Consider the following 15,723-nt stretch of genomic DNA (forward strand, 5'->3'; position numbering starts at 1 on the left):
AGGGGAAGGTGGAGGCACCAGGAATGTGAGAGGCAGCAGAGAAAGTGGGGACAGATGTTACTGAGGAAGAGACCCAGGGGCTGTTTACCATCTAACCTGTCACCTCTCCCCAGTGTCTAGACGCACAGATGGGCCGACACAGACCGGGACTTGTTAACCTGGAGAAATATAAACACCTGGAGAGGAAGGGAAGAAGTTCTACACAGAAAGGTGACCTACCGATGTCTGTCGTTATGTTACCGTAGGGCGCACGGAGCTGTCACCTTATCTCATTGTACAACCTACTGCTGACCTCACTGATGTTACTTCATATAGATCACATCACAATCTGTACATAGAGGATCACCTGCAAGGACAGAGCTCTGAGGTTCAGGCAGTGAGTGGGTTAATGTCCATGTGCCCGAGGTGTCCTGGCACTGAGTGGGTTAATCCCCATCCACCCCAGGTGTCCTGGCAGTGAGCGGGTTAATCCCCATCCACCCCAGGTGTCCTGGCACTGAGCGGGTTAATCCCCATCCACCCCAGGTGTCCTGGCAGTGAGTGGGTTAATCCCCATCCACCCCAGGTGTCCTGGCAGTGAGCGGGTTAATCCCCATCCACCCCAGGTGTCCTGGCAGTGAGTGGGTTAATCCCCATCCACCCCAGGTGTCCTGGCAGTGAGTGGGTTAATCCCCATCCACCCCAGGTGTCCTGGCAGTGAGTGGGTTAATCCCCATCCACCCCAGGTGTCCTGGCAGTGAGCGGGTTAATCCCCATCCACCCCAGATGTCCTGGCAGTGAGCGGGTTAATCCCCATCCCCCCCATGTGTCCTGGCAGTGAGCGGGTTAATCCCCATCCCCCCCCAGGTGTCCTGGCACTGAGCGGGTTAATCCCCATCCCCCCCAGGTGTCCTGGCACTGAGCGGGTTAATCCCCATCCCCCCCAGGTGTCCTGGCACTGAGCGGGTTAATCCCCATCCCCCCCAGGTGTCCTGGCACTGAGCGGGTTAATCCCCATCCCCCCCAGGTGTCCTGGCACTGAGCGGGTTAATCCCCATCCACCCCAGGTGTCCTGGCAGTGAGCGGGTTAATCCCCATCCACCCCAGGTGTCCTGGCAGTGAGCGGGTTAATCCCCATCCACCCCAGGTGTCCTGGCAGTGAGCGGGTTAATCCCCATCCCCCCCAGGTGTCCTGGCACTGAGCGGGTTAATCCCCATCCCCCCCCAGGTGTCCTGGCACTGAGCGGGTTAATCCCCATCCCCCCCCAGGTGTCCTGGCACTGAGCGGGTTAATCCCCATCCCCCCCCAGGTGTCCTGGCACTGAGCGGGTTAATCCCCATCCACCCCAGGTGTCCTGGCAGTGAGCGGGTTAATCCCCCCCCCCCCCCCAGGTGTCCTGGCACTGAGCGGGTTAATCCTCATCCCCCCCAGGTGTCCTGGCAGTGAGTGGGTTAATCCCCATCCCCCCCCCAGGTGTCCTGGCACTGAGGGGGTTAATCCCCATCCCCCCCAGGTGTCCTGGCACTGAGCGGGTTAATCCCCATCCCCCCCAGGTGTCCTGGCACTGAGCGGGTTAATCCCCATCCCCCCCAGGTGTCCTGGCACTGAGCGGGTTAATCCCCATCCACCCCAGGTGTCCTGGCAGTGAGCGGGTTAATCCCCCCCCCCCCCCCAGGTGTCCTGGCACTGAGCGGGTTAATCCTCATCCCCCCCAGGTGTCCTGGCAGTGAGTGGGTTAATCCCCATCCCCCCCCCAGGTGTCCTGGCACTGAGGGGGTTAATCCCCATCCACCCCAGGTGTCCTGGCACTGAGCGGGTTAATCCCCATCCCCCCCAGGTGTCCTGGCACTGAGCGGGTTAATCCCCATCCCCCCCAGGTGTCCTGGCACTGAGCGGGTTAATCCCCATCCCCCCCAGGTGTCCTGGCACTGAGCGGGTTAATCCCCATCCACCCCAGGTGTCCTGGCAGTGAGCGGGTTAATCCCCATCCACCCCAGGTGTCCTGGCACTGAGCGGGTTAATCCCCATCCCCCCCCAGGTGTCCTGGCACTGAGCGGGTTAATCCCCATCCACCCCAGGTGTCCTGGCAGTGAGCGGGTTAATCCCCCCCCCCCCCCAGGTGTCCTGGCACTGAGCGGGTTAATCCTCATCCCCCCCAGGTGTCCTGGCAGTGAGTGGGTTAATCCCCATCCCCCCCCCAGGTGTCCTGGCACTGAGGGGGTTAATCCCCATCCACCCCAGGTGTCCTGGCACTGAGCGGGTTAATCCCCATCCCCCCCAGGTGTCCTGGCACTGAGCGGGTTAATCCCCATCCCCCCCAGGTGTCCTGGCACTGAGCGGGTTAATCCCCATCCCCCCCCAGGTGTCCTGGCACTGAGCGGGTTAATCCCCATCCACCCCAGGTGTCCTGGCAGTGAGCGGGTTAATCCCCCCCCCCCCCCCCCCAGGTGTCCTGGCACTGAGCGGGTTAATCCTCATCCCCCCCAGGTGTCCTGGCAGTGAGTGGGTTAATCCCCATCCCCCCCCCAGGTGTCCTGGCACTGAGGGGGTTAATCCCCATCCACCCCAGGTGTCCTGGCACTGAGCGGGTTAATCCCCATCCCCCCCAGGTGTCCTGGCACTGAGCGGGTTAATCCCCATCCCCCCCAGGTGTCCTGGCACTGAGCGGGTTAATCCCCATCCACCCCAGGTGTCCTGGCAGTGAGCGGGTTAATCCCCATCCACCCCAGGTGTCCTGGCACTGAGCGGGTTAATCCCCATCCCCCCCCAGGTGTCCTGGCACTGAGCGGGTTAATCCCCATCCACCCCAGGTGTCCTGGCACTGAGCGGGTTAATCCCCATCCCCCCCAGGTGTCCTGGCAGTGAGCGGGTTAATCCCCCCCCCCCAGGTGTCCTGGCACTGAGCGGGTTAATCCCCATCCCCCCCAGGTGTCCTGGCAGTGAGCGGGTTAATCCCCATCCCCCCCAGGTGTCCTGGCACTGAGCGGGTTAATCCCCCCCCCCCCAGGTGTCCTGGCACTGAGCGGGTTAATCCCCATCCCCCCCAGGTGTCCTGGCAGTGAGCGGGTTAATCCCCATCCACCCCAGGTGTCCTGGCAGTGAGTGGGTTAATCCCCATCCCCCCCAGGTGTCCTGGCACTGAGCGGGTTAATCCCCATCCCCCCCAGGTGTCCTGGCACTGAGCGGGTTAATCCCCATCCACCCCAGGTGTCCTGGCAGTGAGTGGGTTAATCCCCATCCACCCCAGGTGTCCTGGCAGTGAGTGGGTTAATCCCCATCCCCCCCAGGTGTCCTGGCACTGAGCGGGTTAATCCCCATCCCCCCCAGGTGTCCTGGCACTGAGCGGGTTAATCCCCATCCACCCCAGGTGTCCTGGCAGTGAGCGGGTTAATCCCCATCCACCCCAGGTGTCCTGGCACTGAGCGGGTTAATCCCCATCCCCCCCCAGGTGTCCTGGCACTGAGCGGGTTAATCCCCATCCACCCCAGGTGTCCTGGCACTGAGCGGGTTAATCCCCATCCCCCCCAGGTGTCCTGGCACTGAGCGGGTTAATCCCCATCCCCCCCAGGTGTCCTGGCAGTGAGCGGGTTAACCCCCCCCCCCCAGGTGTCCTGGCACTGAGCGGGTTAATCCCCATCCCCCCCAGGTGTCCTGGCAGTGAGCGGGTTAATCCCCCCCCCCCCCCAGGTGTCCTGGCACTGAGCGGGTTAATCCCCATCCCCCCCAGGTGTCCTGGCAGTGAGCGGGTTAATCCCCATCCCCCCCAGGTGTCCTGGCACTGAGCGGGTTAATTCCCCCCCCCCCCAGGTGTCCTGGCACTGAGCGGGTTAATCCCCATCCCCCCCAGGTGTCCTGGCAGTGAGCGGGTTAATCCCCCCCCCCAGGTGTCCTGGCACTGAGCGGGTTAATCCCCATCCACCCCAGGTGTCCTTGCAATGAGCGGGTTACCCTGATTGGGGCCTGGGGGTGACGGATACACCCCGTATATAGTAAAACCCGGTTACAACATGAGATCTAGCAGAAGACATTTATCCCTCTTATTTCTCCAGGGCCGCAGTCTATAGATTATCTCTGTGACAGCTCATCCTTCTCTATCCCAGCAGCACAGGGGTTAATGTGGTCAGACCGCGGGCAGTGGGGATTGTGCTTTATATTGGTTTAATCATTGCGCCCACAATTTACAACTTCACAAAAGGAATCAATACAGGTTTTATAACGGCCCCGACCCCGGCACAGAGCTGCTGTATCCCAGCCTCTATTGTCTCTGTGATCCCGCTGTTTAATATCGCTGGAAGCCTTTACTTATTTCCTTATGTAATAAGGTACAGCGCCCCCTCCTGGTTACTAGTTCCCATGCCCCGGTCTCTACCTCCCTCACAGGTCAGTGCCAGAGCTGCTGTGATATTGGTGGTTGTATAAACCCTCCAGTGTTACTCTGCACTGATCCTAAGACGGGTTACACTTCACAGTAACAGGTGGACACGCCCGGTGACATCACAGAGGTGTGTTACATCGTGGACACGCCCGGTGACATCACAGAGGTGTGTTACATCGTGGACACACCCGGTGACATCACAGAGGTGTGTTGCGTTGTGGACACGCCCGGTGACATCACATGTACTAGGCTTAGACACGCCCCACAATCTCATGAAATAAGATCATAGTGATGATCACGCCCCGTCACCATGTTCATCTGGGACCATTACACATGATGGTGAACGTTTCTCAACGCTTCTGCCGGTTACCAGGAAGAAAAGTGGGTGTTGCTCATAGCAACCAATCAGCTGTTGGCTTTCATTCTCCTCACTAAGTGACAGCTGGTATCTCATTGGTTGTTACGGGCAGCACCCACTTTTCCCTCCGTTACGTGTTGAAGTGTCCTGTTCGGGCCACGTCTGAGCTGTGAGGGGGAGCCGCACCCAGACAGGCGCCCAGATGGGGACACAGTGGAGGATCTGTCACTCTGGGGGGATGGTGGTTTTAGGGGGATTGATCCTGGGGTGCACATCCCTCTCTAACGTCTTCCAACTTCACTTGTCTCCACGTTCTCCACCCTGCCTGGTAATAAGAGAGCGGGTTAGACAGTTACCTTGTGGCCACACCACGCGCTCTAATAAGACTGAGCGCCCAAGGACGGTGACCCAGGGCCCTAACTGGGCCTATTGTCAGGGACCCGAGAAGCCAAGAAACTCCAAGACAAATTGTTAAGAGGACGGAGTTAATAACATTTGAGTAATGTGGGGCTGTCACCGGGATAAACTTTTTTCAATAGCGCTGACACGAAGATATTTCCCCAATGAGTGACCTCCTTCAGCTGCTGCAGCTCCAGCCAACCAGCCATTTATCAAATATTATAAGGCTAATGCCTCACTTGGGGGGAGAGTCGCTCACTGCCCGGGGTGCGGACCAGGTGCCTCCCCTCATCGGCGCACACTGTGGGTGGTGACAAATTGCCCAGTCTATTAAGGGGTCTTAAGGTTGTAGCCCCCTCGGCATGAGCACAAAAGGCAGCCTGATCCTCTGTGCTCAACCCCTCCCACCCCATGAAAAGAGGCCATTGTCTCCCCCCCAGTTTACAGATATGTGAGTCCTGGCTGACTGGAGCCGTTCATTATGTGCTGATCTCCATAGAACGGTGTTATACTGCATCAGTTGTCCAGGACGGTCCTTACAGCAGACCGGGCACCTGCACATTATGTGCTGATCTCCATAGGACGGTGTTATACTGCGCCAGTTGTACAGGACGGTCCTTACAGCAGACCGGGCACCTGCACATTATGTGCTGATCTCCATAGGACGGTGTTATACTGCGCCAGTTGTACAGGACGGTCCTTACAGCAGACCGGGCACCTGCACATTATGTGCTGATCTCCATAGGACGGTGTTATACTGCGCCAGTAGTACAGGACGGTCCTTATAGCAGACCGGGCACCTGCACATTATGTGCTGATCTCCACAGAACGGTGTTATACTGCGCCAGTTGTACAGGACGGTCCTTACAGCAGACCGGGCACCTGCACATTATGTGCTGATCTCCATAGGACGGTGTTATACTGCGCCAGTTGTACAGGACGGTCCTTACAGCAGACCGGGCACCTGCACATTATGTGCTGATCTCCATAGGACGGTGTTATACTGCGCCAGTTGTACAGGACGGTCCTTATAGCAGACCGGGCACCTGCACATTATGTGCTGATCTCCATAGAACGGTGTTATACGGCGCCAGTTGTACAGGACGGTCCTTATAGCAGACCGGGCACCTGCACATTATGTGCTGATCTCCATAGAACGGTGTTATACGGCGCCAGTTGTACAGGACGGTCCTTACAGCAGACCGGGCACCTGCACATTATGTGCTGATCTCCATAGGACGGTGTTATACTGCGCCAGTTGTACAGGACGGTCCTTACAGCAGACCGGGCACCTGCACATTATGTGCTGATCTCCATAGGACGGTGTTATACTGCGCCAGTTGTACAGGACGGTCCTTATAGCAGACCGGGCACCTGCACATTATGTGCTGATCTCCATAGAACGGTGTTATACGGCGCCAGTTGTACAGGACGGTCCTTATAGCAGACCGGGCACCTGCACATTATGTGCTGATCTCCATAGAACGGTGTTATACTGCATCAGTTGTCCAGGACGGTCCTTACAGCAGACCGGGCACCTGCACATTATGTGCTGATCTCCATAGAACGGTGTTATACGGCGCCAGTTGTACAGGACGGTCCTTACAGCAGACCGGGCACCTGCACATTATGTGCTGATCTCCATAGGACGGTGTTATACTGCGCCAGTTGTACAGGACGGTCCTTATAGCAGATTGGGCACCTGCACATTATGTGCTGATCTCCATAGAACGGTGTTATACTGCGCCAGTTGTACAGGACGGTCCTTACAGCAGACCGGGCACCTGCACATTATGTGCTGATCTCCATAGGACGGTGTTATACTGCGCCAGTTGTACAGGACGGTCCTTACAGCAGACCGGGCACCTGCACATTATGTGCTGATCTCCATAGGACGGTGTTATACTGCGCCAGTTGTACAGGACGGTCCTTATAGCAGACCGGGCACCTGCACATTATGTGCTGATCTCCATAGGACGGTGTTATACTGCGCCAGTTGTACAGGACGGTCCTTACAGCAGACCGGGCACCTGCACATTATGTGCTGATCTCCATAGGACGGTGTTATACGGCGCCAGTTGTACAGGACGGTCCTTACAGCAGACCGGGCACCTGCACATTATGTGCTGATCTCCATAGGACGGTGTTATACGGCGCCAGTTGTACAGGACGGTCCTTACAGCAGACCGGGCACCTGCACATTATGTGCTGATCTCCATAGGACGGTGTTATACGGCGCCAGTTGTACAGGACGGTCCTTACAGCAGACCGGGCACCTGCACATTATGTGCTGATCTCCATAGGACGGTGTTATACTGCGCCAGTTGTACAGGACGGTCCTTACAGCAGACCGGGCACCTGCACATTATGTGCTGATCTCCATAGGACGGTGTTATACTGCGCCAGTTGTACAGGACGGTCCTTACAGCAGACCGGGCACCTGCACATTATGTGCTGATCTCCATAGGACGGTGTTATACGGCGCCAGTTGTACAGGACGGTCCTTATAGCAGACCGGGCACCTGCACATTATGTGCTGATCTCCATAGGACGGTGTTATACTGCGCCAGTTGTACAGGACGGTCCTTACAGCAGACCGGGCACCTGCACATTATGTGCTGATCTCCATAGGACGGTGTTATACGGCGCCAGTTGTACAGGACGGTCCTTACAGCAGACCGGGCACCTGCACATTATGTGCTGATCTCCATAGGACGGTGTTATACTGCGCCAGTTGTACAGGACGGTCCTTATAGCAGACCGGGCACCTGCACATTATGTGCTGATCTCCATAGGACGGTGTTATACTGCGCCAGTTGTACAGGACGGTCCTTATAGCAGACCGGGCACCTGCACATTATGTGCTGATCTCCATAGAACGGTGTTATACTGCGCCAGTTGTACAGGACGGTCCTTACAGCAGACCGGGCACCGGCACATTATGTGCTGATCTCCATAGGACGGTGTTATACTGCGCCAGTTGTACAGGACGGTCCTTATAGCAGACCGGGCACCTGCACATTATGTGCTGATCTCCATAGAACGGTGTTATACTGCGCCAGTTGTACAGGACGGTCCTTACAGCAGACCGGGCACCTGCACATTATGTGCTGATCTCCATAGGACGGTGTTATACTGCGCCAGTTGTACAGGACGGTCCTTATAGCAGACCGGGCACCTGCACATTATGTGCTGATCTCCATAGGACGGTGTTATACGGCGCCAGTTGTACAGGACGGTCCTTACAGCAGACCGGGCACCTGCACATTATGTGCTGATCTCCATAGGACGGTGTTATACTGCGCCAGTTGTACAGGACGGTCCTTACAGCAGACCGGGCACCTGCACATTATGTGCTGATCTCCACAGGACGGTGTTATACTGCGCCAGTTGTACAGGACGGTCCTTATAGCAGACTGAGCACCTGCACATTATGTGCTGATCTCCATAGGACGGTGTTATACTGCGCCAGTTGTACAGGACGGTCCTTATAGCAGACCGGGCACCTGCACATTATGTGCTGATCTCCATAGAACGGTGTTATACTGCGCCAGTTGTACAGGACGGTCCTTATAGCAGACCGGGCACCTGCACATTATGTGCTGATCTCCATAGAACGGTGTTATACTGCGCCAGTTGTACAGGACGGTCCTTATAGCAGACCGGGCACCTGCACATTATGTGCTGATCTTCATAGGACGGTGTTATACTGCGCCAGTTGTACAGGACGGTCCTTACAGCAGACCGGGCACCTGCACATTATGTGCTGATCTCCATAGGACGGTGTTATACTGCGCCAGTTGTACAGGACGGTCCTTACAGCAGACCGGGCACCTGCACATTATGTGCTGATCTCCATAGGACGGTGTTATACGGCGCCAGTTGTACAGGACGGTCCTTACAGCAGACCGGGCACCTGCACATTATGTGCTGATCTCCATAGGACGGTGTTATACGGCGCCAGTTGTACAGGACGGTCCTTACAGCAGACCGGGCACCTGCACATTATGTGCTGATCTCCATAGGACGGTGTTATACTGCGCCAGTTGTACAGGACGGTCCTTACAGCAGACCGGGCACCTGCACATTATGTGCTGATCTCCATAGGACGGTGTTATACTGCGCCAGTTGTACAGGACGGTCCTTATAGCAGACCGGGCACCTGCACATTATGTGCTGATCTCCATAGGACGGTGTTATACTGCGCCAGTTGTACAGGACGGTCCTTATAGCAGACCGGGCACCTGCACATTATGTGTTGATCTCCATAGAACGGTGTTATACTGCGCCAGTTGTACAGGACGGTCCTTACAGCAGACCGGGCACCTGCACATTATGTGCTGATCTCCATAGGACGGTGTTATACTGCATCAGTTGTACAGGACGGTCCTTACAGCAGACCGGGCACCTGCACATTATGTGCTGATCTCCATAGGACGGTGTTATACTGCGCCAGTTGTACAGGACGGTCCTTACAGCAGACCGGGCACCTGCACATTATGTGCTGATCTCCATAGAACGGTGTTATACTGCGCCAGTTGTACAGGACGGTCCTTACAGCAGACCGGGCACCTGCACATTATGTGCTGATCTCCATAGGACGGTGTTATACTGCGCCAGTTGTACAGGACGGTCCTTACAGCAGACCGGGCACCTGCACATTATGTGCTGATCTCCATAGGACGGTGTTATACTGCGCCAGTTGTACAGGACGGTCCTTACAGCAGACCGGGCACCTGCACATTATGTGCTGATCTCCATAGGACGGTGTTATACTGCGCCAGTTGTACAGGACGGTCCTTACAGCAGACCGGGCACCTGCACATTATGTGCTGATCTCCATAGGACGGTGTTATACTGCGCCAGTTGTACAGGACGGTCCTTATAGCAGACCGGGCACCTGCACATTATGTGCTGATCTCCATAGGACGGTGTTATACTGCACCAGTTGTACAGGACGGTCCTTATAGCAGACCGGGCACCTGCACATTATGTGCTGATCTCCATAGGACGGTGTTATACTGCGCCAGTTGTACAGGACGGTCCTTACAGCAGATCGGGCACCTGCACATTATGTGCTGATCTCCATAGGACGGTGTTATACTGCGCCAGTTGTACAGGACGGTCCTTACAGCAGATCGGGCACCTGCACATTATGTGCTGATCTCCATAGGACGGTGTTATACTGCGCCAGTTGTACAGGACGGTCCTTACAGCAGACCGGGCACCTGCACATTATGTGCTGATCTCCATAGGACGGTGTTATACTGCGCCAGTTGTACAGGACGGTCCTTACAGCAGATCGGGCACCTGCACATTATGTGGGCTGATCCAACATGCAGCCTACTTATTCACTAGGATCTAGTGCCTCGTGCCTCAGTGCCTCACTTATGATCAGTCTACAAACATGGCTGACTCCACCGGTGACAGTGGTATCATGTGATCTGTCCACGGGCTCTAGAAGGTTCCAGGACAGACAAACAGCAAAAAACAAAATATCACCTTTAATACCTTTGTCCGCCTCATGTATTCGCTCTAAAACCTTTAATTGCAGATATCTTTTCTGCTGGCACAAAGAATAGAAGAAATTAACTCCCCGTCTCCAGACACGGGATGAGAAATCGAAGTGTTTTCTGCAAAATATAAAAACCTTTATTTGTTATTTTTATTCTTTGTCCTCAGTGACCTGTCACAACGACATACTATTGTCATTACAGTGTAAGCATTGTCCCCCAGCCATAAATAGACTTATAGTGCGTTTTATACAGAAATCCTAGTCCTTGTAAGGTTCTGCGTAGTACGTAATATGTATGTCTGTATTACCCTGTCACTATACATAATATACATATATAACCGGCCTGTCACATGTCTTCAGGATTTTCTTACAGTGTAAGACATGTTGTGGGCGGAACCTGTAGGCAGCCTATCAGTGCGCTAGGAAGCAGTGACATCACCAAGGCACCGTCTGATTAATATTCATGAGGTGCTGGTTACCAGGGAGCGGATAGGCTAAATTCTCATCAATATTAGATCAGGCCACACAATGTCTGTCTCCGCGTGTGTAGGTGACGATCTGCTTTAACCAGCCCAAGGCGGAGGTGACGTAACCTGTTACTCAGCGATACATCCAAACCGACCTCTTGTGAGTTCTTGAGGACCCGAGTTGAGAAACACCGGAGCCCAGAACAGCCTTTATCAATCTGTTGTGGAACTACAAGTCCCAGCATGCACGCTATAGCTGGAGATTCCCAGGTTGAATGTCTGCTCCATTAGAAACTGACGAGCTCAATGTGATGGGTCCAGGCTCTGTAAGGAAGAAAGGTAAAGGTGATTGTTGGGGTAACTGGGGCGATAGACACCCTACAACTCCCCCTACAATAATCTGACCCCACACAAGATCAGCTGCCGGGTTTCGGGTGGTTCTGTACAGTTCTGAGGACTGAACAGGATTCTGTCTGTTTGTCCCGTGTGTTGTTTTCCGTCTTGTTCATGCATGTTCTCGTACAGTAATCAGTGTTCCGTCGTGTTTCCTGTGTTCCCTGGGTTGGGGAGGTCACCCCCTGTCCGCTGGGGCCGGCAGCCGCTCACCCCCTGTCCGCTGGGGCCGGCAGCCGCTCACCCCCTGTCCGCTGGGGCCGGCAGCCGCTCACCCCCTGTCCGCTGGGGCCGGCTGCCTCTCACCCCCTGTCCGCTGGGGCCGGCTGCCTCTCACCCCCTGTCCGCTGGGGCCGGCTGCCTCTCACCCCCTGTCCGCTGGGGCCGGCAGCCTCTCACCCCCTGTCCGCTGGGGCCGGATGCCTCTCACCCCCTGTCCCCTGGGGCCGGCAGCCTCTCACCCCCTGTCCGCTGGGGCCGGCAGCCTCTCACCCCCTGTCCCCTGGGGCCGGCAGCCTCTCACCCCCTGTCCGCTGGGGCCGGCAGCCTCTCACCCCCTGTCCGCTGGGGCCGGAAGCCTCTCACCCCCTGTCCCCTGGGGCCGGCAGCCTCTCACCCCCTGTCCGCTGGGGCCGGCAGCCTCTCACCCCCTGTCCGCTGGGGCCGGCTGCCTGTCACTCCCTGTCCGCTGGGGCCGGCAGCCTCTCACCCCCTGTCCGCTGGGGCCGGCAGCCTCTCACCCCCTGTCCGCTGGGGCCGGAAGCCTCTCACCCCCTGTCCCCTGGGGCCGGCAGCCTCTCACCCCCTGTCCCCTGGGGCCGGCAGCCTCTCACCCCCTGTCCGCTGGGGCCGGCAGCCTCTCACCCTCTGCCCGCTGGGGCCGGCAGCCTCTCACCCCCTGCCCGTTGGGGCCGGCAGCCTCTCACCCCCTGCCCGCTGGGGCCGGCAGCCTCTCACCCCCTGTCCGCTGGGGCCGGCAGCCTCTCACCCCCTGTCCGCTGGGGCCGGCAGCCTCTCACCCCCTGTCCGCTGGGGCTGGCTGCCTCTCACCCCCTGTCCGCTGGGGCCGGCTGCCTCTCACCCCCTGTCCGCTGGGGCCGGCAGCCTCTCACCCCCTGTCCGCTGGGGCCGGCAGCCTCTCACCCCCTGTCCGCTGGTGCCGGCAGCCGCTCACCCCCTGTCCGCTGGTGCCGGCAGCCGCTCACCCCCTGTCCGCTGGGGCCGGCAGCCGCTCACCCCCTGTCCGCTGGGGCCGGCAGCCGCTCACCCCCTGCCTGCTGGGGCCGGCTGCCTCTCACCCCCTGTCCGCTGGGGCCGGCAGCCTCTCACCCCCTGCCTGCTGGGGCCGGCAGCCGCTCCCCTCTCCTTCAGTGGACGGACTGACACTAGTTATTTCTGAACGTGTAATATCTGATTGCTCCTGGTTCTCTGAGAAGCGGAATCGATCAACCCTCACCAGTCAGGTTCTATCAATTATTGCTGCAATTAGTCAAGTCGTCAAAGCCATTAACAGGGGATTAAGGTAATATTGGAGCGCTGCATCGATTGATCCTGAAGAAGAGGAGAGAATAGATATCTGAGCCCCCCAGGGCTGTCATCAGCCGGTGGCCAGGGAGCGCTTAACACTCACAGTCACTGCTAAACGATCATTCTTGTCAGCCTGTCCCGGGCAGCGAGCGGCCGCCTGTCCTCTGATCAATGGTCTTTATATGCTGGCCACTTTATGTGCCACACAAGACCAGGCAGGGGGGGGGGGGGAGGGGTTAACCCTAAACCTGCTGCATTCGTAGACGTTTAAACAAAGCTCCGGAAACCGCCCGTTAACTTAACCTCGAAACCTCAAATAAACGATCCTTACATGGAGAATGTACGACAAACCTCTACAAGATGACTGTGATAAAGATGTGGGGGAGGCTTTTTCTTCTATGCAAAGCAGACTGTGTCAGTAAACTTATGGTAGAACGCTGCTGAGCCTCATTAAGCCTAAAGCATCTGATAACAGAGAGCGATACCTTTCTCTGTTAGGTAATAATGGTCACAGATACATTTCTGATTGCGAAGAGATGAACTTTCATGTTGGACTGAACATAAACTAATAACCAGACCTTACTAAGAGTTGTACATTATATGAAAGTGTCGTGTGCTGTGTATCCGCGTCTCACGTCTCCTCTCTCCCAGGTGCCAACCCCATGCAGGAGAATAAAATGGGCCACATTCCCCTGGATTATGCCCGAGAGGGTGAGATGAAGAAAATGCTGAAAGAGTCGGAGACCAAGGTATGTGTCTGTGGGTGCAGTATGCTGTGCTCTGTTCCTGTAAGTAATTGTGTGCAGGAAAGTAGTTCCTTTTATAGTGCGCCATGAATGAGCGTGATCTGATTCCGTATCACAGAATACATAGCTGTATATCACACTAAGCTCCTGTCCCCAACATACTCTGTGGGTGTTCAAGATTAGAGAGGAATCTAATCGTACATATGAAGACAATTATATTCTATTAACTGCTGCTATGATGTCACTCAGTGGGCGGAGCTATCCTGGCTGTACTGAGCCCTGCCACTAACAAGGTCGGTGACTTGAGGTGTGGGATGGACTTCAACAAAAATATGACAGTAGGAAGACAGTAACTCCTGACTGAGTAATCTTTCCAGGGATGTAAGGATTGCACAACTCACCCCTCTCTGTATTGTAACAATCTCATCTTCAGGCTTACTTCCACTATGTATCTCTGCTCTTATAGCATGAATTGGGGGGGGGTCATTTGTGTGTGCAGCGTCGGTTTGTACAGTGCCATGGAATTTGTCTCTACTTGATAAATAATGTCGGCGAGACGCTGGGATCCGACCTGTTTGCAGATTGGCAGCGAGCGGCAGTATTCCTATCTGCGTGGGAGATGGATCTGCTTATAAAGCCATAAAGCTGGGTGACGCGGGCGCGTGATGAACAGCCGGCTGCGGGGGACAGGCTGCTGGCAGGTAGCGCTGCTCTTGTGGGACTCCCCGGGAATTTATGGCAGCTTTTAATCACAGACGGGAATGAATACAGGAGTATTTAAACGAAGGTCGGCACATACATTTCAGTGGCGGCTCCGCTGACAGCCGCAGATATTTACATGTTGTTTTGTAGCTATAAACTCCTGCAAGTAACTGGAGCTGCCCCCGTTAGCGATTCCCAGCAATGTGTAAGCGTTAAATCCTGGCCTGCGTCCTGCAGCAGATATCCTGAACGTCAGTTATAGTTATATAAAGGGGGCGAATGTCCGGCTGGACTAAGTACGCTGCCAAACAAGGGGCAGATGTCCAACCAGACTAACCGCGCTGCCCTAACTATAAGGGGGCAAATGCTATTTTGTTTAGATGCCGGGATAATACCGGCTGCTCTTGTATGTCGCGCACACACTGGGCATCCATGTAAGGGACAAGCGTACTTACGACAAACACATCATCATCATCATCACCATTTATTTATATAGCGCCACTGATTCCGCAGCGCTGTACAGAGAACTCACTCACATCAGTCCCTGCCCCATTGGAGCTTACAGTCTACATTCCCTAACACACAGAGAGAGAGAGAGACTAGGGACAATTTTGATAGCAGCCAATTAACCCACAAGTATGTTTTTGGAGTGTGGGAGGAAACCGGAGCACCCGGAGGAAACCCACGCACACACGGGGAGAACATACAAGCCACACAGATAAGGCCATGGTCGGGAATTGAACTCATGACCCCAGTGCTGTGAGGCAGAAGTGCTAACCACTGAGCCACCGTGCTGCCCACACAGGACTAGAACTGTCCGCGTCTGTGTCGCCCTCGGCGCGCCCTTACTGTACTGGCCTAACGTTAGTCCGCTGCTTCCCTCCCCTGCTCCGCCTCTCAAGTTGTAGGGACTTGTAAGTGTCGCCTGCGCTCAGACAGTTGCTGTCATTGGTGTAATTGGCCGTTTCTGGGCATCCGCAGAGTATTTCACACACGACACATGAAGTGGGCCCATTATTCCTCTCACACTGTGTAATATCTGTGTGGTATTTGCTCCTGTTTTGATCAGTGTTTAATAAATAAGCTTTCTTTTATTTCTACACCACGTCCCTTTATCTTACACTACTTTCTCGTAACGCAGTAGACGCCTATTTCCGTTTCCTCGTCAGAGAGTGAAACTGAAGCAATAACAGTGAGAAGCCGATGGTCACATCGCTGGTAGCGACTTCCGACATACAGATAATTATCCCAGCTGTTAGTA

At 55.7% G+C, this 15,723-nt stretch overlaps 1 protein-coding gene across 1 annotated transcript in view; it reads left to right on the forward strand.

Moving 5' to 3' along the window:
• Positions 1–15,723, forward strand: part of CLPB (ClpB family mitochondrial disaggregase) — a 71,402-nt gene that overhangs the window by 26,263 nt on the left and 29,416 nt on the right. The window contains exon 6 of the mRNA XM_075198349.1: positions 13,666–13,763. Within this exon, the coding sequence (XP_075054450.1) occupies positions 13,666–13,763 (98 nt within the window). The remainder of the gene's footprint in view (positions 1–13,665; positions 13,764–15,723) is intronic.

Source organism: Mixophyes fleayi, chromosome 2 (genome assembly GCF_038048845.1).
Source record: "Mixophyes fleayi isolate aMixFle1 chromosome 2, aMixFle1.hap1, whole genome shotgun sequence".
NCBI lineage: Eukaryota > Metazoa > Chordata > Amphibia > Anura > Limnodynastidae > Mixophyes > Mixophyes fleayi.